Consider the following 26,704-nt stretch of genomic DNA (forward strand, 5'->3'; position numbering starts at 1 on the left):
ACCTGGTTGTCTTGGTCCTTGTTGTCGCGGCTGACACTGTGCAAGTGTCAGCGGCTTTTTGCGACTGCTGTGTTGCAGTCGTAGATCCTCCCCCACTTAAAGTGGGAGCCATCACTCCGAGTAAACTCGGTAGGCGTGGATGCCGCATGGAATTCACGTAGAACGGTGTATGCCCGATCGAGGCATGCACCGAGTTGTTGATGGCGAATTCCGCCATCGACAAATACTCGCTCCAGTTTTGGAACGAGTGAGCGTAGCTCTTCAAAATGTCGATGAGCACGCGATTCACGCGCTCGGTTTGACCGTCCGTCTGCGGATGATCCGCAGTCGACATGGAAAGCTGGCTCCCAAGAAGTGTAAACACTTCTTGCCATAGGTGCGCTGTGAAGCGCGGGTCTCTGTCCGACACGATATCGGACGGCATGCCATGGTGTTTGAACACCATGTCGACGAGCAGACGGGCCGTCTGCTTCGCGGTCACCTCTGCTGGCACCGCAGCAAGATGTACCATCTTGCTGAAACGGTCTACAAAGACCACAACACCGGTATTCCCTCCGCTGTCCGGGGGAAGACCAAAGATGAAGTCCAAAGACATGGACTTCCAACACTCCGACGGAGTCGGTAGTGATTGCAGTGGAGCCTGCGCGAATGTCGCAGGCTTTACGCGTTGGCACACCTCGCAAGCACGGACGTACTTGCGCACCCACTTGTACTGGTGGTGCCAGTAGAAGTCGCGCGTGAGAAGGACGTATGTCTTCTCACGTCCGAGATGTCCCGCAGACGGGGCATCATGATACTCGTACATGATCCTGAGTCGCAGGTCATGGTCATTTGGCACGACAACGCGGTCCGCGTTGATGTCGACTGCATTATAAAGAAGCAGTCCGTCGTGCACCCGAAAGCGGTGTGCACGCGCACGAAGGTGCTTGGGCAACTTCTGACGAGCCTTGTCAGAAGGCGCTGTGCCATAGGCCAGCAAGAGCTTCGCGTCCGCGTCGTGCGCGTACGCGGCCTTCACATCATCCAACAGAGATGATGTGGGTTTGCTCGATCGCATGGCGTCAATGGCATTGACGTCAACAGCTTCTGCATAGTCCGGCCGACGTGATAACGCGTCGGCCACCACGTTCAATCTTCCGGGTTTGTATTCGACCCGGAAGTTATACTCCGCAAAGAATGAGAGCCATCTCGCCATTCTTTGTGAAATGTGTGGCGACTTCACTGCGGTACGCAGTGAAGCATGGTCGGTGTAGACCACAAATGGTCTACTCCCAAGCAAATACACACGGAACTTTGCGAGTGCGTACTTCATGGCAAGGAGTTCCTTGTCATGCACCGGATAGTTGCGCTCAGCTGGCTTCAGCTGACGCGATTGGTAGTAGACGACACGATCACGGCCCTCGTGATCGTGCTGCATTAACGAGCATCCGATCGCGAAATCGGATGCGTCACACACTACGTGAAATGGGCGATCTTGGTCAGCCACTGCCAAGATCGGCGCCTCAGTCAAGCCCCGCTTGACTGCATCGAATGCCTTTTGGCAATCGGGTTTTAATTCCACACAGCTTCTTTCTTAAGAAGCTGTGACAGCGGGCGGATCTTGCCCGCATAGTCCTCCACGTACTTGCACAAGTACGTGGCCAAGGAACTGCCTCAGTTCCTTGACACTTGAAGGCGTTGGCCATTCATTTATCACTCTGACCTTTTCCGGGTCAGGGCGAACACCATTCTTCCCTACGAGACACCCGAGGACGGGTATCTCGCTCGCCCCGAAGATACACTTCTTCAGGTTCGCGTAGAGCTTATGCTTTCGCATAAGCTCAAGTAGCTTCCGGAGATGCACCCTGTGCATCTTTACGTCGGTCTTTCCGTCCACAGCCCGGCTGTGGATGAATACATCATCGAAGTAGCTCGGTGCGAAGTCGCGCACCGAGCGCAACAAGTGTGTCACGCACCTGTTGAAAGTCGCAGGGGCGTTCTTAAGCCCCTGTGGCATTACTAGCCATTCCCAGAGCATGCCGGTTGGCGTGCTCACTGCCGTGAGAGGGATATCGCTCTCACGCATTAGGATTTGATAAAATCCATCTCGCAAGTCGAGAGCACTGTAAACGGTGCTCCCGGCCATCGAATCGATGATAACATCTTTTCGCGGTATCGGCGTCTGCGCCGGTACCGTCGCATCGTTCAGCTTGTTGTAGGCATGAACGATGCGCCATCCGCCCTGTGGCTTCTTGACACAGAACGTCGGAGCACTGTGCGGGGACTTTGATTCCCGCACTTGTCCTGCTTTACGACGACTTTCAAAGAAGTCGTCGATCGCCTAGACTTGCTCTACTGCCGCGTGACACAGTACTTCGTGCCCGGCACGAGATCAATCTCGTGCTGAATGCCCTTATCCTGCGGAAGCTCCGCAGGAATCCCTTCCGGGAGTACGTCTTTGTACTCCCTCAACAATTCGTAATAGGGACTCGACTTCAGCGAGTCCCAACCTTGTTCCTCGAAGCGCTCTCGCTTCGTCTTCGCACTGAGAGTGTCTTCACTCTCAGTGGTACTTCCCATGAAGAGCTGCCTCAGCTCTTCGCTCTCGCTCGCCGTTCTTTCGCTGTTCGAAAGAACGCAGACTTGCTCGATGCGTCCATCGTGCAAGTCGCGCGTGAAGCGCTTCCAGCTCATGGCTGGAAGCGAAGTCAACTCCGACGCCGTCGTCGGAGGACTAGCGAGTTCCATGTCACGATACTGGAATCCAGTATCGGTACGCGTCAAGACGCTTAGCGTCTTGACATTCGGCGTCACCGCCGCAGTCTGCCTAGCAGACTGCTCTTGTTGCGTCTCGGTCCCGGACCGAGACTTGCGCAGCGTTTTTCGCTTGCGCCGTCTTCTTGTTGTGCGGAGCCGGGCTCCGCACAGTTGTTCTTCTGGTCCAGGCCCGGCCGTGGACAGTCGTTCGCCGGCGGACTCTGTCCGCGGGCGCGCGGTATCAAGCCCGGCTTGACCGCATTTTCCTTCGTGCAGCCCGGCTGCACGGTAATGTCCCTTCGCCGGCAGACCCTGTCTGCGGGCGCGCGATATCAAGCCCGGCTTGATCGCATGGCGCTTCGTCGTGCAGCCCGGCTGCACGACAGCATGTAATTGCGTCAGTGCGGTACGTTTGCAACCGTCCGCACTGTTTGCAGCGTCAACTCCCGGAGTTGACACGCCTTCGTCACCTCGACGCCATTCATTGGCGGAGCCCCTCATGACCGAGGGTGCGTCGGCTTCCGGAGCCGACGCGTCGTTGTCGACCTGACCGCTTCGGGTCAGGGACTGTCCCTTGCACGCTTGAACGTGGGTGTTGGTTCCCGGAACCAACACATCTTTTTCTTCCGACGTCGGCAGCATTGCCTGCCGCAGGCTAAACTCTTCTTGCATGGCAAGAGTAATCGCAGCTTCGAGAGTACTCGGGTACTCTCGGAAGAGATAGGTCTTCACAGGCCCATCTCTCAGTCCCTTCATGAACGTGACGACTTTAGTCGCCTCGTCTATCGGGTTGGTCACGATGTTCGAGACCAAGTACCGTGCACGCTGCGCGTAAGCATGGACGTCATGCTTACCCTGCTGAAGGTCGAGGAATTCCGCCCTCGACCGGAACTCATTTTGCGGGGGCTCAAACGCTTGTTTGATCTCCTCTTTGAATATCTCGTACGTGCTGAAGCACGTAGGATCGGAGAGTCGGCGTCCATACGCCCAACTCCTTGCGCGTCCGCCAAGGCAGGACATGGCGAATGCGACCTTCGACAGCGGGTCGACGATGCGTCGAGCCGCTATGGCTGTGTCGAGTTCGACAAGCCATCGGAGGAGAGGCTCGCCCTCTCTTCCCACGTAATCGCTTACGCTCAACTTTAATGGTTGAGCACGCGGTGTCGTCCCTGACGACGCCGTCACTGAGGAAGCAGCATCACGCTGCTCCTTCATGATGAAGCCCAGAGCAACACCATGTTGCTCCGTCGGCGATAGCGTACGCAGCATCGTGGCTATCACCGCCTCCCCAATGACTGTTGACAGTCGTTGGAGGGCCTCCCACTCTGGATCAGACAGGTGGGGGCAGTCCGCGCGTGCAACATGCGTTGCAGGCGTGTTGGAGCTCTCCATGGGCACCTCCGTGCTCATGTGGTTCTCGGCTCCGCGTTCGTATACCGCGTACGAACGTCAAGCAGTCGGTCGTTGGACAGACTACAAAGTGCTACCAGGTGTAGTGGGTCTAACTTGACTCACTACTTTAGCTTACACGTCGCGCTACGTGTATGAGGAAGCGTAGGAGTTTATTAATAATTGAATTAATTATACTTGAGTCCACAAGTATAATATAAATCAAATAAAACACCAAATAGGTAGTTTAAGGTAAAATGAGAACTGTATTGTTTGTGAATTGATCTTCCTCTAAAATCTGCTAAAAACTGTTTATCATCTATGAAAGGGTTGGCAGCGACTGGCTGTCAGAGCCCCGCTAATATGCATGTCTCTGATTGGTAGAAAGATGCTGCTTTCTACCAATAGGATCTTTTGGGTATGTGTGGACCACTCATTGTGGTGGCCCACTTCAATGTATCCATTGGTGTGTCTTACACCAATGTGAGGAAGTATCTAAAACCTTTAACAGATATTTATCTGTTAAACCATAAGTGACAAATGTCATGCACAAGTGACAGTTGTCACTTGTGACCGTTATCGTGCACAAGTGACTGTTGTCACTTGTGTGTGTAACCCCGTTACACCCTTTGCGATCCTTCGAGCTTGCCACATTGGCCTCGTCAGTCATCACCGGTGTCATGTTCAGCTTGAACAGCCCTTTGCCTTCGCGAGCGCCGAGCTTCCACTTGAGACCCTTCGTCTCCGTGAAGCACCCGTCGCTCTCGAATGTCACAGGTCCGACGTCCTTGGTGAATCTGCCGACGGAGAACAGGTTGCGCGACAACTTGGGGATGTGCCACACATTCGTGAGCACACCCTTCTTGACGCCGCGCGGGGTCTGCATCTTCATCACGATGTCGCCTCTCCCGATCGCTTGCACCACACCGTCGTCCGCGAGATGCACGTCCACCGGCGAGATCTTCTTGTAGTTCCTCATGAACTTCTTGGAACTGGTCATGTGCTGCGTTGCACCCGAGTCGACCAGCCACACCTCATTCGACTTGGTGGTGTTGCTCCCACCACCAACCGAGAAGAGGAAGTCGCCAGAGTCGTCCTCACTCTGCGCGACGTTCGCTCGCTGCGGCCTCTGCCGCTCCGCGTTCTCGCGGATTCGCACAGGACACTTGGCGATCCAATGTCCTTGCTCCCCACAGTAGTGGCAGGCGCTGGCCTTGTTGGCGGTCGCCTGCCGTCCCTGCGCTTGCCGTTGTCGCTTGTCATGAACGCTTGGCCTTGACCGTGCGCGGCTCCGTCGACGCCGCCACCTTGCTCCTTGCGCTTCATGTCCTCATGCAGCAGCCGAGCCGTCACGAGTTCCCACGACAGCGAGTCGGCTCTCGACTCCAACGCCGTGATGAGGAACTGGTACGACTCGCTGAGACTCCCAAGAAGCGTGATCACCAAGTCATCCTCGCTGACCGGAGCGCCCACTGCGTCGAGCTGCTCCGCCAGAGTCTTGATCTTGTTGATGTGCTCCAGCACATCATCACCTTCCGCCATCATCGTCGTGAAGAAACGTCGACGAAGGAAGAGCTTGTTGGCCAAACTCTTCTTCTCGAAGTGTCCTTCCAGTTTTGACCATGCATCGTACGCATCCTTCGCCGACCGGACCAGCGGCAGCTGCGAATCTTCCATCGCGAGACAGATGATCGCCAGCGCCTTGCGAGACTTCCTCTTGAACGTCGTTTGGTCCAGCGTAGTGGCGCAGTGCTCCAGCTTGATCTCTCCACTTGTCACTTCCCACAGGTCTCGTTCCTCGAGCACCATCGCCATCTTGAACTTCCACGTGTGGAAGTTGGTTCCGTCGAACTTGTTGATGCGAGAGGTCGTGGTCGAGGCGGCGTCCATGGCGAAAGCGTAGTCGGAGTCTTCAGCAGGGAAAACGGGGCTTGGGCTCATAACCAAAAGTAAAGGTCGTTTGAGCACTAGATGTCAGAATGCAAAGTGATTGATTTAGGTCCTTAGTTCGCGAACTGCTTGCTACCTCTAAGCCTACTGGATATTCCTGCTGGATACACTCTACTGGATTCCTAACTGGATAGAAGGTCCTTCAGCCAATCAGCGAGTGCCACGTAGATGCCCATCCTGTACCCACAATCTTGTACCCACGCGTCCCATCATCAGCGTCCCGTAATCCTCGTCCCATCATCACACGAATGATGGCGGCACCACTGAGTGAAGGTCACACCGGTACCTTACTGGTACACCGCAGCTGGTCGAGGCGATCCCTTGACAACAAATACGACCACACGTTGATTAGACGAGTAGGTTGATTGGACGAGTAGTGTAGAATGATGGTTGATGAGACGCACTAGTTGATAGGACGCACGGCCGCGTGTCTTTAGCACTAGCCTAGGGTGTAAGCTCCAACAATCCAATCACTTGTGAATTTCGATTCAACCCCCCAAGTGACCTTCCTCGCCTCGCCCCAAGCCTCGGCGGTGTCTACGACCATTCAACCAGTGCAAGATCCCAGTACGACCTTCTTCAGCGACGAGCCGAGCCTTGAACTTCTCGATCGATCCGTCCGCGTTGCGCTTGATCTTGAACACCCACTTGGTACCGACTGCGCGCTGGTTGTTGGGCAGTTTGGCGGCGCGGAAGACACCTCGCAGCCGCATTGACTTGAGTTCGGCGCGAATTGCCTTGCGCCACTGGACTTGGTCTGGTCCGTTCACAGCTTCTTGAAACGTCTTCGGCTCCGCGCTGTCACTTGCTTCCACCGCATTCGCACTTGCACGCCAGAACATGGGTGGAGTCGAGCCGTCTTCATCGTCCTCTTCCGATTTTTCTTCTTGCGCCGCCGTAGATTCGCGTTGGTCATCATCTTCCAAGCGTCCAGGCGCACTTGCTTCTTCAAGCCCAGCACTGCGACGAGGACGCCGAACATTGTCGCGATCTTGGTTGTCCGGACGCGATTTGCGCTTCCCCGCCTGCGTGAACACCCTTGTGCCGGAGTCCTCGGAGACTTGCATGTCGTCGAAAACGTCGGTAAGTCGGTTGACTTCTTCACCATCAGCAGCCTTGGAGTCATCGAAGCTGGACTCATCGAATGTGACATCGCGAGAGATGACCACCTGCCCCGCCTCGATGTCATAAACTCGATACGCCTTGGAACGCTCCTCGTAACCCATGAAAATTCCTTCACGAGCTTGCGGGTCCCACTTGAGTCGCTTCTCCTTCGGCGTCAAAACGTAGGCCTTGCACCCGAAGATCCGCATGTGCTTGACGTTGGGCTTGGACTTGTAGACGATCTCGAACGGAGTTTTGTCGGGCGACTTGGGTGACGGCAGACGATTCTTGATGTAAATCGCCGTCATCGCTGCTTCCGCCCAGAACGTCTTGTCCAACCCGGCGTAGTGAAGCATGCTGCGGCCGATGGTCACGATGGTTCGGTTGGCGCGTTCAGCCGTCGCGTTGGTTTGGTGCGCATACCGAACCGTGGGCTGCACTTCGATGCCGTGGTCTTCGTAGTACGCCAAGAGCGAATTGGTCGCGAACTCCTTGGCCCCGTCATGGCGCACGAACTTCACCCTGGCATCGAATTGCTTCTCCACCTTGGTGATGAATCGGCGCAAGCAGCCTTCACTCTCCGACCTGGCTCGCAGACAGAATCCCGACATGCAGCCGCTGGCTTCGTCCGTGATGAGCAGCAAGTAGCGGCTGCCACCCAGCGACTCTTCTTCCATGGGCCCGCAAATGTCGAAGTGGAGGAACTCGAACGGCTTGTACTTGCGCTTGTTCGGGTTGCTCGGGAAGGGCTTTTGCACCATTTTCCCTTGTTGGCACCCACGACATTGGCTTGACTTCTTCGACGATGTCGGCATTTTCGCACCCGTCACCATGCCACTTGAGACCATCTTCCGAAGAACGTCATTCGGCGCGTGACCCAAACGCGCATGAAGATCCACCGCGTTGACCGACGCCTTGGACACCGAATTCGCAGCGCAGCTTGGGACTCGGAGCCAGTAGAGGCCGTCGATCAGGTCCGCGGAAGCCACGATTTTCTTCGACTTCTTCTGTGCGATGTGCATTTCAGCACCATCAAACACCACCTTGAACAGTCCGCTTCGGTTGATCTGCGGCACCGAAAGCAGGTTCTTGTTCATGCTTGGCACGTACAGTGCATCTTGAATGCGGATGTCGCGCTCCTTGCCATTGGGCAAAGTGACCCGCTGCATGACCGTCCCGACTCCCATGATCTTGGCCGTGTTGCCGTTGGCGACCGTGAGTTCACCTTCGTCGCACACCTTGATGTCGACAAACTTGGCCTTGTCGTTGCAGATGTGGTGCGTGGCACCACTGTCGATCGCCCAGGAGCCTTGAAACTTGTTGGTCCTGGAGACTCCACACTCCATAGAGACCGCGAACGCGACGCAGTCGTCATCGCTGTCGTCACGCCACTGGACGTTGTTCGCACCGCGACCAGACCGGCCACGTCGTGCACCTCGATTCTCCTCCTTCTGCTTGGTCCAGCACTTTTCCACGACGTGCCCCGATTTTCCGCAGTACGTGCAGTGGCGACTTTCACGCTCGGCATTGAAGGCCCTCGCAGCGTCTTCAATCTTCACCTGAGCCGTCTTCTCGCCCTGCCGCTTGATGTGCTCATTCGTGAGCACCTTGATCACATCTTGAGTGCGCAGCTCTGCGTTGCTCATCTCCAAGTTGAGAACGACGTTCTCGAAACTCTTGGGCAGACTCCTGAGCAAGCAGATCGCCACGTCTTCATCCTCCATCTTGGCGCCGATGTTGCTGAGCTTGGCGCTGATGTTGAGGACTTCATTGCAATGATGAAGCACATTGCCGCCTTCTGCCATCTCCATGCTGAAGAGCTGGCGCTTCAGGTAGATGCGTCCAGCCTTCTGCGACCCCCCCGTAGAGCGAACGCAGTCGCGTCCAGGCCACCCACGCTTCCTCGCAGTCGTCGACCACATGATGGTAGTCAGCATCCATGTGGAGCAACATCAGGCCGAACGCGATGTTGCTCGACTTGACGTAGTCGTCCTTGGCCCTCGTGTCCGCGAAGCTTGGTTTCGTCTCGCGGTTCACGACGCTCCACACCGACTTGGTCAGGAACACGCCACGCATGTAGCGGTTCCACGTGGCGTAGTTGTCGCCGTTGAACTTGTCGATGGAGATCTTGGTGTCTTGGACAGAGGACATGGTGCTTGGGCTCATAACCTGAAGAAGGTCGTACTGGGATCTTGCACTTGGAGACTTGGTCGTAGACACCGCCGAGGCTTGGGGCGAGGCGAGGAAGGTCACTTGGGGGGTTGAATCGAAATTCAGAAGTGATTGGATTGTTGGAGCTTACACCCTAGGCTAGTGCTAAAGACACGCGGCCGTGCGTCCTATCAACTAGTGCGTCTAATCAACCATCATTCTACACTACTCGTCCAATCAACCTACTCGTCTAATCAACGTGTGGTCGTATTGGACCGGTTCGGTTAACCGGTTCGGGTACCTCGGAACTGGTACAGTGTACCAAGGTTCAGTACCCTGCAACAGAACTCAAGTCAATGCGGCTGCGAGGTGTCTTCCGCGCCGCCAAACTGCCCAACAACCAGCGCGCAGTCGGTACCAAGTGGGTGTTCAAGATCAAGCGCAATGCGGACGGATCGATCGTGAAGTTCAAGGCTCGGCTCGTCGCGAAAGGTTTTGTGCAGAAGTACGGGATCGACTACACCGAGACGTTTTCGCCCGTGGTCAAGTACGTCACGCTGCGAATGATCATTGCGGTTGCCAAGTACTTCGGATGGCCGATGGACCAGCTCGACGTGGTGACTGCGTTCCTGTACGGCTTGATGAAGGAGAAGGTGTTCTGCAGCGTGCCTGAAGGCGTGGAACTGGACGACGGTTTCGACTGCGTGGAACTGCTCAAGGCGATTTACGGGCTCAAGCAAGCTTCGCGAGTTTGGAACGAGACCTTCGACGAGTATGTGCGCTCCATCGGTTTTCGCGTCTCAAGCTACGACCCATGCCTGTACATCAAGGTCGTCGACGGCGAATGCGTTCTGCTGCTGGTTTACGTGGACGACGTGTTGGTGACCGGAAGCTCGGCGGAAATGATCGCGGAAGTCAAGCGCCAACTCAAGTCGCGGTTCGAGATGACCGACAGTGGCAAGTGCTCCTTCATCCTCGGGATCGAGGTGGTCGACAACGCGGATGGCAGTGTTACGCTGAGCCAAGCTCGCTACGTCAACGACATCCTGGAGCGCTTCGGCATACAAGACTGCAAACCCGCTGCAAGCCCGGTCGACATCAGCATGAAGCTAGTTTCAAGCGACGCCATGACCAAGTTAGACGCGCCATTTCGCGAGGCTGTCGGTGCACTCATGCACTTGATGACATCGACTCGCCCGGACATTGCGTTCGCTGTCGGCTACGTGTCACGCTTCATGGAGAACCCGCAAGTCGAGCACTGGATTGCGGTCAAGCGCATCTTCCGCTACCTTCAAGGGACCAAGTCGCACGGAATCCGTTTTTCGCCGGGCAAGGACATCGACTTTCAAGGTTACTCGGATGCCGACTGGGCTGGTGATCTTAGTGATCGCAAGTCTACGTCGGGTTACCTGTTCCAAGTCGCCGGCGGACCGATCTCGTGGGGTTCCAAGAATGTAACGGGGTTACACGTACAAGTGGCTGCAAGCCACTTGTGAATTTAACAGATAGGTTATCTGTTAAAGGTTTTAGATACTTCCTCACATTGGTGTAAGACACACCAATGGATACATTGAAGTGGGCCACCACAATGAGTGGTCCACACATACCCAAAAGATCCTATTGGTAGAAAGCAGCATCTTTCTACCAATCAGAGTCATGCATATTAGCGGGGCTCTGACAGCCAGCCGCTGTCAACCCTTTCATAGATGATAAACAGTTTTTAGCAGATTTTAGAGGAAGATCAATTTACAAGCAATACAGTTCTCATTTTACCTTAAACTAGCTACTTGGAGTCTTGTCTAAGTTAACTTATATTTGTGTATTCAAATATAATTAACCTAAGTAATTACTAAGTACTTACGCTTCCTCATACACGTTGCGCAACGTGTAAGCTAAAGTAGTGAGTCAAGTTAGACCCACTACACCTGGTAGCACTTTGTAGTCTGTCCAACGACCGACTGCTTGACGTTCGTACGCGGTATACGAACGCGGAGCCGAGAACCACATGAGCACGGAGGTGCCCATGGAGAGCTCCAACACGCCTGCAACGCATGTTGCACGCGCTGACCGCCCCCACCTGTCTGACCCAGAGTGGGAGGCCCTCCAACGACTGTCAACAGTCATTGGAGAAGCGGCGATAGCTACAATGCTGCGTACGCTATCGCCGACGGAGCAACATGGTGTTGCTCTGGGCTTCATCATGAAGGAGCAGCGTGACGCTGCTTCCTCAGTGACGGCGTCGTCAGGGACGACACCGCGTGCTCAACCATTAAAGTTGAGCGTAAGCGATTACGTGGGAAGAGAGGGCGAGCCTCTCCTCCGATGGCTTGTCGAACTCGACACAGCCATAGCGGCTCGACGCATCGTCGACCCGCTGTCGAAGGTCGCATTCGCCATGTCCTGCCTTGGCGGACGCGCAAGGAGTTGGGCGTATGGACGCCGACTCTCCGATCCTACGTGCTTCAGCACGTACGAAGTGTTCAAAGAGGAGATCAAACAAGCGTTTGAGCCCCCGCAAAATGAGTTCCGGTCGAGGGCGGAGTTCCTCGACCTTCAGCAGGGTAAGCATGACGTCCATGCTTACGCGCAGCGCGCACGGTACTTGGTCTCGAACATCGTGACCAACCCGATAGACGAGGCGACTAAAGTCGTCACGTTCATGAAGGGACTGAGAGATGGGCCTGTGAAGACCTATCTCTTCCGAGAGTACCCGAGTACTCTCGAAGCTGCGATTACTCTTGCCATGCAAGAAGAGTTTAGCCTGCGGCAGGCAATGCTGCCGACGTCGGAAGAAAAAGATGTGTTGGTTCCGGGAACCAACACCCACGTTCAAGCGTGCAAGGGACAGTCCCTGACCCGAAGCGGTCAGGTCGACAACGACGCGTCGGCTCCGGAAGCCGACGCACCCTCGGTCATGAGGGGCTCCGCCAATGAATGGCGTCGAGGTGACGAAGGCGTGTCAACTCCGGGAGTTGACGCTGCAAACAGTGCGGACGGTTGCAAACGTACCGCACTGACGCAATTTGCATGCTGTCGTGCAGCCGGGCTGCACGACGAAGCGCCATGCGATCAAGCCGGGCTTGATATCGCGCGCCCGCAGACAGGGTCTGCCGGCGAAGGGACACATTACCGTGCAGCCGGGCTGCACGAAGGAAAATGCGGTCAAGCCGGGCTTGATACCGCGCGCCCGCGGACAGAGTCCGCCGGCGAACGACTGTCCAAGGCCGGGCCTGGACAAGGAGAACGACTGTGCGGAGCCGGGCTCCGCACAACAAGAAGACGGCGCAAGCGAAAAACGCTGCGCAAGTCTCGGTCCGGGACCGAGACGCAACAAGGGCAGTCTGCTGGGCAGACTGCGGCGGTGACGCCGAATGTCAAGACGCTAAGCGTCTTGACGCGCACCGATACTGGATTCCAGTATCGTGACATGGAACTCGCTAGTCCTCCGACGACGGCGTCGGAGTTGACTTCGCTTCCAGCCATGAGCTGGAATCGCTTCACGCGCGACTTGCACGATGGACGCATCGAGCAAGTCTGCGTTCTTTCGAACAGCGAAAGAACGGCGAGCGAGAGCGAAGAGCTGAGGCAGCTCTTCATGGGAAGTACCACTGAGAGTGAAGACACTCTCAGCGCGAAGACGAAGCGAGAGCGCTTCGAGGAACAAGGTTGGGACTCGCTGAAGTCGAGTCCCTATTGCGAATTGTTGAGGGAGTACAAAGACGTACTCCCGGAAGAGATTCCTGCGGAGCTTCCGCAGGATAAGGGCATTCAGCACGAGATTGATCTCGTGCCGGGCACGAAGTACTGTGTCACGCGGCAGTAGAGCAAGTCTAGGCGATCGACGACTTCTTTGAAAGTCGTCGTAAAGCAGGACAAGTGCGGGAATCAAAGTCCCCGCACAGTGCTCCGACGTTCTGTGTCAAGAAGCCACAGGGCGGATGGCGCATCGTTCATGCCTACAACAAGCTGAACGATGCGACGGTACCGGCGCAGACGCCGATACCGCGAAAAGATGTTATCATCGATTCGATGGCCGGGAGCACCGTTTACAGTGCTCTCGACTTGCGAGATGGATTTTATCAAATCCTAATGCGTGAGAGCGATATCCCTCTCACGGCAGTGAGCACGCCAAGCGGCATGCTCTGGGAATGGCTAGTAATGCCACAGGGGCTTAAGAACGCCCCTGCGACTTTCAACAGGTGCGTGACGCACTTGTTGCGCTCGGTGCGCGACTTCGCACCGAGCTACTTCGATGTTGTATTCATCCACAGCCGGGCTGTGGACGGAAAGACTGACGTAGAGATGCACAGGGTGCATCTCCGGAAGCTACTTGAGCTTATGCGAAAGCATAAGCTCTACGCGAACCTGAAGAAGTGTATCTTCGGGGCGAGCGAGATACCCGTCCTCGGGTGTCTCGTAGGGAAGAATGGTGTTCGCCCTGACCCGGAAAAGGTCAGAGTGATAAATGAATGGCCAACGCCTTCAAGTGTCAAGGAACTGAGGCAGTTCCTTGGCTTGGCCACGTACTTGTGCAAGTACGTGGAGGACTATGCGGGCAAGATCCGCCCGCTGTCACAGCTTCTTAAGAAAGAAGCTGTGTGGAATTGAAACCCGATTGCCAAAAGGCATTCGATGCAGTCAAGCGGGGCTTGACTGAGGCGCCGATCTTGGCAGTGGCTGACCAAGATCGCCCATTTCACGTAGTGTGTGACGCATCCGATTTCGCGATCGGATGCGCGTTAATGCAGCACGATCACGAGGGCCGTGATCGTGTCGTCTACTACCAATCGCGTCAGCTGAAGCCAGCTGAGCGCAACTATCCGGTGCATGACAAGGAACTCCTTGCCATGAAATATGCACTCGCAAAGTTCCGAGTGTATTTGCTTGGGAGTAGACCATTTGTGGTCTACACCGACCATGCTTCACTGCGCACCGCAGTGAAGTCGCCACATATCACAAAAGAATGGCGAGATGGCTCTCATTCTTTGCGGAGTATAACTTCCGGGTCCGAATACAAACCCGGAAGATTGAACGTAGTGGCCGACGCGTTATCACGTCGGCCGGACTATGCAGAAGCTGTTGACGTCAATGCCATTGACGCCATGCGATCGAGCAAACCCACATCATCTCTGTTGGATGATGTGAAGGCCGCGTACGCGCACGACGCGGACGCGAAGCTCTTGCTGGCCTATGGCACAGCGCCTTCTGACAAGTCCCGTCAGAAGCTGCCCAAGCACCTTCGAGCGCGTGCACACCGCTTTCGTGTGCACGACGGACTGCTACTTGTATAATGCAGTCGACGACAATGCGGATCGCGTTGTCGTGCCAAATGACCATGACCTGCGACTCAGGATCATGTACGAGTATCATGATGCCGCGACTGCGGGACATCTCGGACGTGAGAATACATACGTCCTTCTCACGCACGACTTCTACTGGCACTACCAGTACAAGTGGGTGCGCAAGTACATCCGTGCTTGCGAGGTGTGCTAACGCGTAAAGCCTGCGACATTCGCGCAGGCTCCATTAATCACTACCGACTTCGTCGGAGTGTTGGAAGTCCATGTCTTTGGACTTCATCTTTGGTCTTCACCGGACAGCGGAGGGAATACCGGTGTTGTGGTCTTCGTCGACCGCATCAGCAAGATGGTACATCTTGCTGCGGTGCCAGCAGAGGTGACCGCGAAGCAGACGGCCCGTCTGCTCGTCGACATGGTGTTCAAACACCATGGCATGCCGTCCGACATCGTGTCGGACAGAGACCCGCGCTTCACAGCGCACCTGTGGCAAGAAGTGTTTACACTTCTTGGGAGCCAGCTTTCCATGTCGACTGCGGATCATCCGCAGACGGACGGTCAAACCGAGCGCGTGAATCGCGTGCTCGTCGATATGTTGAAGAGCTACGCTCACTCGTTCCAATACTGGAGCGAGTGCTTATCGATGGCAGAGTTTGCCATCAATAACTCAGTGCATGCCTCGACAGGGCATACACCGTTCTACGTGAATGCCATGCGACATCCACGTCTACCGAGTTTACTCGGAGTGATGGCTCCCACTTTAAGTGGGGGAGGATCTACGACTGCAATACAGCAGCCGCAGAAAACCGCTGACACTTGCACAGTGTCAGCTGCAACAATGGACACACCACATGAGTCTGCGCAGGGCGCAGACTCCCCCAACAACAAGGCCAACGTCCACGGGTCTGCGCAGGGCGCAGACACCACAAAGAACCACGCAGAGGCCGGGCCTCTAGCGGAGAGCGAGCTGAATGGCTTCAGCTCGGATGCAATCAGTTTCATCACCAAAAGCCAAGCCGTAATTCGGTTTGTCCAAGACACAATAGCAGCTTCTGTTGATCAACAGAAGCTGAACGCAGACAATGCGGGCAGAGGCAACACAATGAATTTAAAGTTGGTTCATTAGTTTTGTTAGCTACACAAAACCTGCCTAGACATGCAGTTTCGGATTTCGGAGCAAGCAAGCTTGCTCCGCGCTTCATCGGGCCGTTCACTGTGTTGGCACGGCACGGCAACGCATACACGCTAGACATACCGTCTAGCATGCGCCTCCATCCGACCTTTTACGTCGGACGGCTGAAGCCATACCTGCAGCACGAGCCATCTAGCTCGGCTGACCCGAAGCCTCGGCAGGAGCCGAGGCAGAAGCGGAGGACTTGGCCTCGGCGACGAGCAGCCTCTCCTCCAGCGCGCGGACGCGCTGGAGCTACCCTTCATCTGGGTCCCCAGCTCGACCTGGATGTTCGAGGCGGTCTGCGAGACCGCCGCGACTTGGGCCTTCTGGTTCGCCAGCTCCTGTTTCAGGGCGGCGAACTCAGCGCCCTGCAGACGCTCCACGACGGTCACCCGGTCGTGGAGAGGCGCATACTGATCAGCCCGGGGCTGATCATACCCGGGGCGTGTTCCCACCCCCGCCACCGCCGATCCGTGACGCCCGCGGCTCAACCCGCTGGATTGTTGAGCGGATTGTTGACCATAGTATCCCGAAATCGAACCCTCAAGGGGCTCGTTTTCGTATTCGTTGGAGAGGATTTCCTCCCCATCGAGATACATGGGAGCCGCGGAACGTCTTGCTGGAGGACGTTCCGGAAATGGTGAGGGCGTACGAAGAGCAGTACGCGCTGGCGCAGCGGAAGTAACACGAGCGCTGCGATCATCGCTAGCGCCCGCACCCTCACGTGCTAAGAACTTAGCACGGAGCTCTTTGAGACTCTCGGGCACACGGAACGACGTGTACCCGTTCAGGTCGCTCAAGCGGACCGCGCCTGGAAAGCACTTCGTGCACTGAAAGCCCTCGGGCACAGCGCACGGCACGTTAGCCTCCTCCTCCGCAATGTGGAGTTGCTCCAACTCTGCACGCTTCGAGTACGTCTCGAAGCGATCACGCGCTTGCTTAATCCGATCACGGTAAGCACTCGGCCTCTTGTTGAAGTTCTCAACAAAGGCGTTCCAGCTTTGACAAAGTGCCTGCCATTCGGGCACTTTGCTGCGAGAAGAGGTCTTCTTGCTTTGAAACCATCGGAGCTCATGAAAGAGTCCGATGTAGTAATCGCGCCTTTGATGCGTTTCCGCATCAAAGTGCAGCTCGGCAGCCACAGCGTCATCTTTGATGGCGCTGCATACGTACAGCGGCACCTCATTCGGAGGTACCGAGTTCCCATACCGGTCCGCGATCTCGGACGCGGACGGCATCCATGGATCGCGCGCTGCAGGCGTAGCGCGCGGAGAGCCTTGAGCTTTAACAGCACGCGCTGCAGCAGCAGCGCGCGGAGTACTGAGAGCCCCAGCGGAAGCGAGTGGGGTATCGCTCTCAGTACGCGAACGCTTCGAACTCGAACCGTCCGATTCGTCCCCTTCACGCGGGCGAACGTTCTTGGCGTGAGGGTCGAGCGATTCGCTCGACACTGAGTCTTTACGCTTTGAGGGCGAGTCCTCCTCGCCCTCCATGTCCTTCATCGTCGTCGTCGAAGTCGACGACGTCGTCGTACTTCGCCTTCTGACGCTCGAAGTAGTCGTCGATGGAGAGATGACTCCCCACCGACTTCGAGGTCTTCTTCTGAGGCGCGCTCATCGTTGAATGAGCGCGGGTTTCTTCTCCAAACGCGGAGAATTGACGAATGGTCAATTCAGAAAGATTGACGTGCGGGGACCCCGCGCGTCTAACGTTAAGGGGGGGATGGTGTAACGGGGTTACACGCACAAGTGGCTACAAGCCACTTGTGAATTTAACAGTTAAAATATCTGTTAAAAGTTTTAGATACTTCCTCGCCTTGGTGTAAGACACACCAATGGATACATCGAAGTGGACCACCACAATGAGTGGTCCACACATACCCAAGAGATCCTATTGGTAGAAAGCAACATCTTTCTATCAATCAGAGTCATGCATATTAGCGGGGCTCTGACAGCCAGCCGCTGTCAACCCTTTCATAGATGATAAACAGTTTTAGCAGATTTTAGAGGAAGATCAATTTACAAACAATACAGTTCTCATTTTACCTAATCTAAGTCACTTGGAATCCTATCTTACTTAACTTATACTTGTGTATTCAAATATCGTTAACCTAAGTAATTACTAAGTACTTACGCTTCCTCATACACGTTGCACAACGTGTAAGCTAAAGTAGTGAGTCAAGTTAGACCCACTACAAAGAAGCAATCAAGTGTGTCGCTCTCGACAACCGAGGCCGAATACATCGCACTGAGTTTGGCGATTCAAGAAGGCAAGTGGGTGCACAAGTTGCTGTGCGAGATCCTGGTTGCTGCAGGCGGAGTCACGCCCGAGTTGAAGATTTTCGAAGACAACCAGTCGTGCATCAAGATGACCAAGAACCCCGTGAACCATGGCCGCGCCAAGCACATCGACATCAAGTACCATCACATCCGCGACGAAGTCAAGCGCGGCGAAGTGATCGTCGAGTACTGCGAGACTGCCACCATGCTGGCCGACATCATGACCAAGGGACTTGCCGGACCACGCCACAAGGACTTGACGGCTGCGCTCGGCGTTCACGCGTGTTCGCATTGAGGGGGCGTGTTACAGGGTACTGAACCTTGGTACACTGTACCAGTTCCGAGGTACCCGAACCGGTTAACCGAACCGGTCCAATACGACCACACGTTGATTAGACGAGTAGGTTGATTGGACGAGTAGTGTAGAATGATGGTTGATTAGACGCACTAGTTGATAGGACGCACGGCCGCGTGTCTTTAGCACTAGCTTAGGGTGTAAGCTCCAACAATCCAATCACTTCTGAATTTCGATTCAACCCCCCAAGTGACCTTCCTCGCCTCGCCCCAAGCCTCGGCGGTGTCTACGACCAAGTCTCCAAGTGCAAGATCCCAGTACGACCTTCTTCACACCCTGGCATCGAATTGCTTCTCCGCCTTGGTGATGAATCGGCGCAAGCAGCCTTCACTCTCCGACCTGGCTCGCAGACAGAATCCCGACATGCAGCCGCTGGCTTCGTCCGTGATGAGCAGCAAGTAGCGGCTGCCACCCAGCGACACTTCTTCCATGGGCCCACAGATGTCGAAGTGGAGGAACTCGAACGGCTTGTACTTGTGCTTGTTCGGGTTGCTCGGGAAGGGCTTTTGCACCATTTTCCCTTGTTGGCACCCACGACATTGGCTTGACTTCTTCGACGATGTCGGCATTTTCGCACCCGTCACCATGCCACTTGAGACCATCTTCCGAAGAACGTCATTCGGCGCGTGACCCAAACGCGCATGAAGATCCACCGCGTTGACCGACGCATTGGACACCGAATTCGCAGCGCAGCTTGGGACTCGGAGCCAGTAGAGACCGTCGATCAGGTCCGCGGAGGCCACGATTTTCTTCGACTTCTTCTGTGCGATGTGCATTTCAGCACCATCAAACACCACCTTGAACAGTCCGCTTCGGTTGATCTGCGGCACCGAAAGCAGGTTCTTGTTCATGCTTGGCACGTAAAGTGCATCTTGAATGCGGATGTCGCGCTCGTTGCCGGTGGGCAAAGTGACCCGCTGCATGACCGTCCCGACTCCCATGATCTTGGCCGTGTTGCCGTTGGCGACCGTGAGTTCACCTTCGTCGCACACCTTGAGGTCGACAAACTTGGCCTTGTCGTTGCAGATGTGGTGCGTGGCACCACTGTCGATCGCCCAGGAGCCTTGAAACTTGTTGGTCCTGGAGACTCCACACTCCATAGAGACCGCGAACGCGACGCAGTCGTCATCGCTGTCGTCACGCCACTGGACGTTGTTCGCACCGCGACCAGACCGGCCACGTCGTGCACCTCAATGCTCTTCCTTCTGCTTGGTCCAGCACTTTTCCACGACGTGCCCCGATTTTCCGCAGTACGTGCAGTGGCGACTTTCACGCTCGGCATTGAAGGCCCTCGCAGCGTCTTCAATCTTCACCTGAGCCGTCTTCTCGCCCTGCCGCTTGATGTGCTCATTCGTGAGCACCGTGATCACATCTTGAGTGCGCAGCTCTGCGTTGCTCATCTCCAAGTTGAGAACGACGTTCTCGAAACTCTTGGGCAGACTCCTGAGCAAGCAGATCGCCACATCTTCATCCTCCATCTTGGCGCCGATGTTGCTGAGCTTGGCGCTGATGTTGAGGACTTCATTGCAATGATGAAGCACATTACCGCCTTCTGCCATCTCCATGCTGAAGAGCTGGCGCTTCAGGTAGATGCGTCCAGCCTTCTGCGACCCCCCGTAGAGCGAACGCAGTCGCGTCCAGGCCACCCACGCTTCCTCGCAGTCGTCGACCACATGATGATAGTCAGCATCCATGTGGAGCAACATCAGGCCGAACGCGATGTTGCTCGACTTGACGTAGTCGTCCTTGGCCCTCGTGTCCGCGAAGCTTGGTTTCGTCTCGCGGTTCACGACGCTCCACACCGACTTGGTCAGGAACACGCCACGCATGTAGCGGTTCCACGTGGCGTAGTTGTCGCCGTTGAACTTGTCGATGGAGATCTTGGTGTCTTGGACAGAGGACATGGTGCTTGGGCTCATAACCTGAAGAAGGTCGTACTGGGATCTTGCACTTGGAGACTTGGTCGTAGACACCGCCGAGGCTTGGGGCGAGGCGAGGAAGGTCACTTGGGGGGTTGAATCGAAATTCAGAAGTGATTGGATTGTTGGAGCTTACACCCTAGGCTAGTGCTAAAGACACGCGGCCGTGCGTCCTATCAACTAGTGCGTCTAATCAACCATCATTCTACACTACTCGTCCAATCAACCTACTCGTCTAATCAACGTGTGGTCGTATTGGACCGGTTCGGTTAACCGGTTCGGGTACCTCGGAACTGGTACAGTGTACCAAGGTTCAGTACCCTGCAACACGCCCCCTCAATGCGAACACGCGTGAACGCCGAGCGCAGCCGTCAAGTCCTTGTGGCGTGGTCCGGCAAGTCCCTTGGTCATGATGTCGGCCAGCATGGTGGCAGTCTCGCAGTACTCGACGATCACTTCGCCGCGCTTGACTTCGTCGCGGATGTGATGGTACTTGATGTCGATGTGCTTGGCGCGGCCATGGTTGACGGGGTTCTTGGTCATCTTGATGCACGACTGGTTGTCTTCGAAAATCTTCAACTCGGGCGTGACTCCGCTTGCAGCAACCAGGATCTCGCACAGCAGCTTGTGCACCCACTTGCCTTCTTGAATCGCCAAACTCAGTGCGATGTACTCGGCCTCGCTTGTCGAGAGCGATACACTCGACTGCTTCAGCGGCAACTGCGGAGAACGTAGTCTCCACTGCCTTCGGAAGGATCCAGTGATCACGTTCCCAAAGCGAAAAACCAAGGTTGACGTTGTCCGAGTCGCCGCTCCCACGAAAATTGCTCCAGCACCCCATCACTCGAGTCATCGGCGAAGCCCGCTGTGATACCTTGGAGTCGGGATCAAACTCTGAAGTGTCAAAAAGACACGCTTGAGACGGGAGTCGCCGGCGAAGCTTCTGCCACGGATGATCAGGGTTTTTGTAGTCCGCGAATGCCGCGATGCCTTCAGGACTGGAAATAATTCGGAGATCCCGGGGCACCGGTGCAGGCAACCGAGCATTTAGCATCTGGGTCCAGCACTTGAGAGCCCCAGGACGCGTAAAAGGCGGCTCGATGTACGGCACAGCCCACTTAGCCACTTGCTTGGAAAATCGGACGAGGGGTAACTGGCCCCGCGCCGGCGACGGTACCACAGGAAGACGCCGGGGGCTGGAATCTGACCCAGGGGTGGACGACGAAGTGGTGACGACTCGGCTGCTTCCGGAAGACGCAGACTGGCATGGAACGGAAGGACGACGGGGTTGTCGACGGTGACTCGTGTGAGTCTTCGGTGGAACAGGAGGTGTTTTCTTAGGCTCCACACCAGCACCTGAGATAGCTCCCGACGACTCGGAACCTGGGAGCTCCAAGAGAGAAGAAGATTGAGGGATGCCCACCGATAACTCAATCGCTGATCCAACGGCCAAATTCTACGCCTCCGAACCAGTGTCTGAGAACCATTCGAGAGAAGCGCCAGAATCAACGTGAACTTGCTCGGAAGGAGGAGAAATAGTGCTCGACGAAACAGCATCTTCATCCGATGACTCCACCACACGAGACGGCTTGCGGGAAGGAACAACGGGTGAGCTGTCCGACGAAGACTTGGCAGCGGCCCCGGAGAAGGCGGCACGAGCGGGCGGACCAGTAGATCGCTGAGAACGAGCCCATCGCCCCTGGGGTTTCCGCCTCGACTTGCCCTTGGACGACGAAGCCCCGGAAGCACTCGGGGCTTGCACTGCCAACGCGGGCGGAGACTCTGCAGCCGCAAGAACACTTCCGGAAGACTCGACAACCTCCACCTCCAATTCCAAACGCTCACCATCTTGAGAAGAAGTCCGAGAATCACCAGGAGCTGTCACCGAAGACTCACGGCTACCACCTCGACGAGAAGAAGACGTACGAGAGCCACGGACAGCAGAAGCCGAGTCTTCGGCGGGGCGGCGAGGTCTCTTGCCTGGGCGACTGGCGGACGGACTGCGACGGAGTGACGAGGAACGGACCCGCTTTTGCGACGCCGAACGAGAAACAGAGCTTGACCGACCACGAACATGATGAGAACCGGCTTCCCTTTGCAAGGAACGCTTGCGTGAGCAACCAATCTGCGCAGCGCGTAAAGCCCGGGCCGCTTCGATATCGGCAGCACGAGTCCCCGGCGTTGTCTTGTTCGCCTCAACCGACCGCTCCTCCGACGACAACTCAACATGAGAGTCCGACTCCAGGAAAGCAGCGTGGGCCAAGTCAACGGCAATGACATCCTCGGTTCGAGACGGATCCGCATTAGCCAGCATGTCCCGAGGACCCGCCGAGTCTCGTGGCTAATGTCCAGCAGGTCCCAGTTCAACTCGCCAGTCGACAAACCTGTAAAGCATGAGTCATCGCCAGAATCAGAACACAAGCCAGCACATCCAGCAACACAACGACCAGTACGAACCTTCAGAGATCAGCACGAGGACGTCTGGATCCATGTCTTCAAACTTGACATGCGCCCGAAGAGTCCTGTTGGCGCGCGTGAGCCGCTTCACCTGCTCTTGAAGGTCTTCATTTCGGCGCTGGATGCGAGTCGACGACGAGTCATCGCCGGCATCCAAGCGAGCCAGAAGATCGTGAAGACGCTTGCTCTGTGCAGTCGACGACGCCACGGCAGCCATGAACACCGTCTGCTCGCGAGTGAGCTGGAGAGCCAGACGCTTGCACTCGTCGTCAGCAACTCTAACGCGGTTCTCCAAGCGGGCGGCCGTCTCGGTGTGCGCATCCACGGCTCCACGAAGACCCTCCATCTCCTGGATGTAGTGAGCCTCCAGGACCCGCAAACGCTTGATCTCTTTCTTGGAGTGCTCGAGTTCCGCGCGCGCTTGCTTGAGGAACACCATGGTGTTCTCGTGCTTGAACGACTCCTTCATCGCCGAGTTTTCGGCGGCAGCACGCGCAGCTTCAGCGGAGTGCAACTGGCCTCGCATCACGGCCAAGTCCAGATTAATGTCATCGTGGACTCCCATGTTGGACTGAGCCGCCGCCACCACGTCTTCCAGCGAGCGAGCAGCGGCCAAGCGAGAGCCCACGTGGCGGTCCCCACGAATGTTGGGTCCCTGGTGCAGGGTGGCATTGAGACGACCGATGAGATCCAGCCGAGGACCCAACACCGCGATCACGCGCTCCGACGCCTCAGCACTGGCTTCCATGACGATTTGCTCAAGGGCCTCACGCGACACCGTGCTCAGCGAGTCGTCGGTGGTGGAACGACTGGCCTCAGCGCTCGAAGTAGAGCACCGAGCAGCTAGCTGCGACGACTGGATCGCAACCGAGTCGCCGGCAGCACTACCAACGGGCACATCAACCAGAGAAGTATCCTGAATGACAAGAAACGAAGGCAATAACCGTGAAGGTAAGCGAGAGCAGCTCAAGATCAAGGTGCCAGTCAACGAGACGTACCGAAGGAACAGCCGGAGAGGTGGCCAGAGACGTGGACGACTCAGCGGAAGCGTCCAGCGAATCTTGGCTCGGCGCATCGCCAACAGCGAGTGAGCCCAACTCCGGAGATGACAAGACAACCTGGGAAGCAGACGCACAAAACCGCCAGGCATCAGCATCCCACGTGAAGCTGACAGAAAGCGAAAAGACGGCAGGAAACTCACCATGGCTGAACTGGCCGTCGACTCAGCAGCGCTCTCATCCTCAGACACCGCCGCCTGCAAGGGAGCAGGGGCAGCAGGCGAACTACCAGCACCAAGCGAGCTTCCTCGACCTGGCGAAGACTGACCAAGATACCAAGATCCGGGTTAGAAGTGAAGACGGCAAGAGAACAAGAAGAAGACGGCTTACCTGGAGCGAAGACCGAGACACACCGAGAGCCCTGAGGGCCGAGTTCACGGCGGACTGGGCAGCACGCGAAGAACCAACCATGGCACAGGAGCACCCCGACGCTCACCAGCACGCGGCTCGAGTCGCGGTGGGGGCAGTTGTGGTATCGGGAAATGAAGCCGAAGCCAAAACCCAAAGGCGGAACGAGGGACGAAGAAGACTCGAGGCGCCGGCGTTAACTGGCAAGTCACAACCCATCACCAGTCATTGGACTAAACTCCCTGATCACTGATTGGCCTAAATAGGCCGGTGACGATGACTCGTCGACGGTCCCAAGTCAAGAGCGGGCGGGTGCAGCTCGCTAAGTGCGGGGCGAACCTACTGGCAAGATCCGAACTTATGAGTCATCGGCGCCTGTCCCGAGTCGTCGGTGGCGTTTCAGCGGCCGTTTGAGTCGTCGGTAATGCCGCCACGTCGCAGAGAAAGCGCCGAAGAGTCGTGAGTTACAACTGGCGGTCCAAAACGGACGCGTTTATACTTGATATTTGTATTGATTGATAGGAAACTTAAGAGAAGACAAGATAAGCCTTCGGGCAACAATAACAGAACAGCTTTTCCTCCCAACCACGCAAGGGCGACACCAGTGCCTGCAGTGAACGACCTGCAGCTCAAGGTAAACCTGGTAGGTAGGATTATGACTGTCGGTGGGCACATCTACTAGTGTAGCGTGTGTTCATCCCTGGCATGGCCAAGAGTTAGTGGCCGGTGTATTGGTAGCGACGAGTCGTCGCCAGGAACTGGAGGAGCGAGAGCGCACTCCATTTATTTTTTCCCGCCGGAGTATAGCTCCGGCACCCTCGTATCACGCCGTAAAAGGCCGGGACCCTTCCTTCTGAGGGCCCTGGTACATCCAGACCGGCACCAGCAGCTGCAGCCATGTGAGGGTCGTGCATGAGCAGAAACCCCTGGCGGGCGATGATCCTCTTCTGGTTCAGGTTGACCCGGCGCTGGTCGGCGATGGTGGCCTGAGCGTGACGGAGAGGCTGAGAGTCCCCAGACGAGAGGAGCCGAGCTGACTCGGTGAGCTGCTCGAAGTGTTTTGCCGCCACCCCTTGCAAGGTAGCGTACTCAGCGTCCCGCACCGAGATGGCGTTAACGAGACGCGCAATCTCGGCGTCGCGCTCCCTGACTTGTGCCCGGAAGGCCTCGGCGTGGGCAAAAGCAGCAGCCACCTTCTTTGACTGGTCCTCGCGGGCAGTCTTGAGGGAGGCCTCGGTCGCAGCCAGAGACTTACGGAGGGAAGTCATAAATGGAGCCAACTTCTTAGCCTCCCGCTCCCAAAGAGCACGTTCGCGCTCGGCGACCTCCAGCTTGTCCCGGAGCTCGGCGTTCTCCACAGCCAGTGAGTCTAAACGCCGAGATAAATGGGTGTTGACGGACTCGGCGGTGCTCAGCTCGACCCGGAGAGCGGCCACGTCGTTCGCGGAACTCGGCGTAGGTTGCTGGCCCTGAAGAACGTCCGTGACCTCGGCAAGAGAAGAAGCGGAGAGGAGAGCACGTCGCCCCGCCGGGTCTATGGCAGGGGGAGGCCGAGTCGAGATGAACGCCAGGAGCCGAGCGAAAGCAGCGTTCTCCTGTTGACGGTTAGTCGACTCGGCCCCCACCAGCGCCTCAAGGGAGCTTAGGCTCGCTTGCTCCGCCGAGTTCTACCGGCCAACACCGGCGGCGCCCGAAGTGGTGTCGCCATGCGAACTCGGCGGACGAAAGGGAGAGGTGCGAGAAGCTGGACCAGACTCCCGGTCGAACTCCAGGGAGTTGGTCAGATCGATGAGCGAGCCATCTCGCTCACCGCTGACCCCTGAAGCCCGGGACGGCCGACCAAGCGACTCGGCGGACCTCACCACACCTAGAGGCGGTTGTGGATTTGGAACACTTGGTGATGAAGCCTGGAGAAAGAGGGAGCAAGCTGGTCAGTACCTGAGAACCGCCAAGTACTAAACGAGGAAGCAACTTACCGAGGAGGCAGTGGGCTCGTCGCGACTCGGCATGACGATGGAAGAATGACGAGACCGTTGGGTTTGGAGCCGAAGAGAAAGGTTGACCCAGAGTGATGATCAAGTCCCTCACCACCTCGGCTCGGAACGTGACCGGGGCAGTTGTGGTGTAGGGAACACCAGATTTCGTGGAGCACTCGAAGTTAAGGCGGAACAAGGTACCAGGACGGCCAGGAAAACGGCGCCGACGGTACTACTCGGCTGGATGGTACACTGTGCCAGTCCGCCAAGCTCGCCGAGCTCGCAGTACCAAGACGGCCAGGAAAGCGGCGCTGACGGTACTACTCGGCTGGATGGTACACTGTGCCAGTCCGCCGAGCTCGCAGGCTTCACGAGCGCACCGCGGCCGACTGAGTGGGAATCAAGAGCACCGGAGACCAAGGACGGGTGGCGCTACGCAAGGAGAAGACGCAAGTACAGCGGGCCGAGTGCGGGGACGCTAGGAGACGCTCAGCCGAGTTCAAGGCAGTTT

General features: G+C 56.5%; 4 protein-coding genes across 5 annotated transcripts in view; 3 read left to right on the forward strand and 1 right to left on the reverse strand.

Annotated features, from left to right (window-relative positions):
- IUM83_19657 overlaps positions 1–25,845 on the reverse strand; it is a gene marked incomplete at both ends in the record, with an annotated part of 35,893 nt that extends 10,048 nt beyond the window's left edge. The window contains 5 exons of one of the 2 annotated variants that reach the window (XM_067944719.1): positions 22,765–23,727; positions 23,810–23,929; positions 24,013–24,132; positions 24,200–24,253; positions 25,087–25,845. In XM_067944719.1, coding sequence (XP_067784549.1) covers positions 22,765–23,727; positions 23,810–23,929; positions 24,013–24,132; positions 24,200–24,253; positions 25,087–25,845 — 2,016 coding nt within the window. Of the gene's footprint in view, positions 1–22,764; positions 23,728–23,809; positions 23,930–24,012; positions 24,133–24,199; positions 24,254–25,086 lie in introns of those variants that run through there. The other variant, XM_067944718.1, reaches the window with a different exon arrangement.
- Positions 9,687–10,826, forward strand: IUM83_19660 (Integrase catalytic core protein; the record flags this gene model as incomplete). The annotated part of the gene is made up of 1 exon (XM_067944722.1): positions 9,687–10,826. One exon carries the CDS (start codon positions 9,687–9,689, stop codon positions 10,824–10,826), a length of 1,140 nt encoding a protein of 379 aa, XP_067784566.1.
- On the forward strand, positions 11,336–13,153 carry IUM83_19661 (reverse transcriptase; the record flags this gene model as incomplete). Its single annotated transcript, XM_067944723.1, has 1 exon — positions 11,336–13,153. One exon carries the CDS (start codon positions 11,336–11,338, stop codon positions 13,151–13,153), a length of 1,818 nt encoding a protein of 605 aa, XP_067784559.1.
- On the forward strand, positions 18,049–18,375 carry IUM83_19662 (Integrase catalytic core protein; the record flags this gene model as incomplete). The annotated part of the gene is made up of 1 exon (XM_067944724.1): positions 18,049–18,375. The coding sequence occupies one exon, from the start codon at positions 18,049–18,051 to the stop codon at positions 18,373–18,375; it is 327 nt and encodes a 108-aa protein (XP_067784567.1).
- Positions 25,846–26,704: the final 859 nt, after the last annotated feature.

The sequence above is a fragment of the Phytophthora cinnamomi genome, assembly GCF_018691715.1.
Source record: "Phytophthora cinnamomi strain GKB4 chromosome Unknown Contig89, whole genome shotgun sequence".
Classification (NCBI taxonomy): Eukaryota; Oomycota; class Peronosporomycetes; order Peronosporales; family Peronosporaceae; genus Phytophthora; species Phytophthora cinnamomi.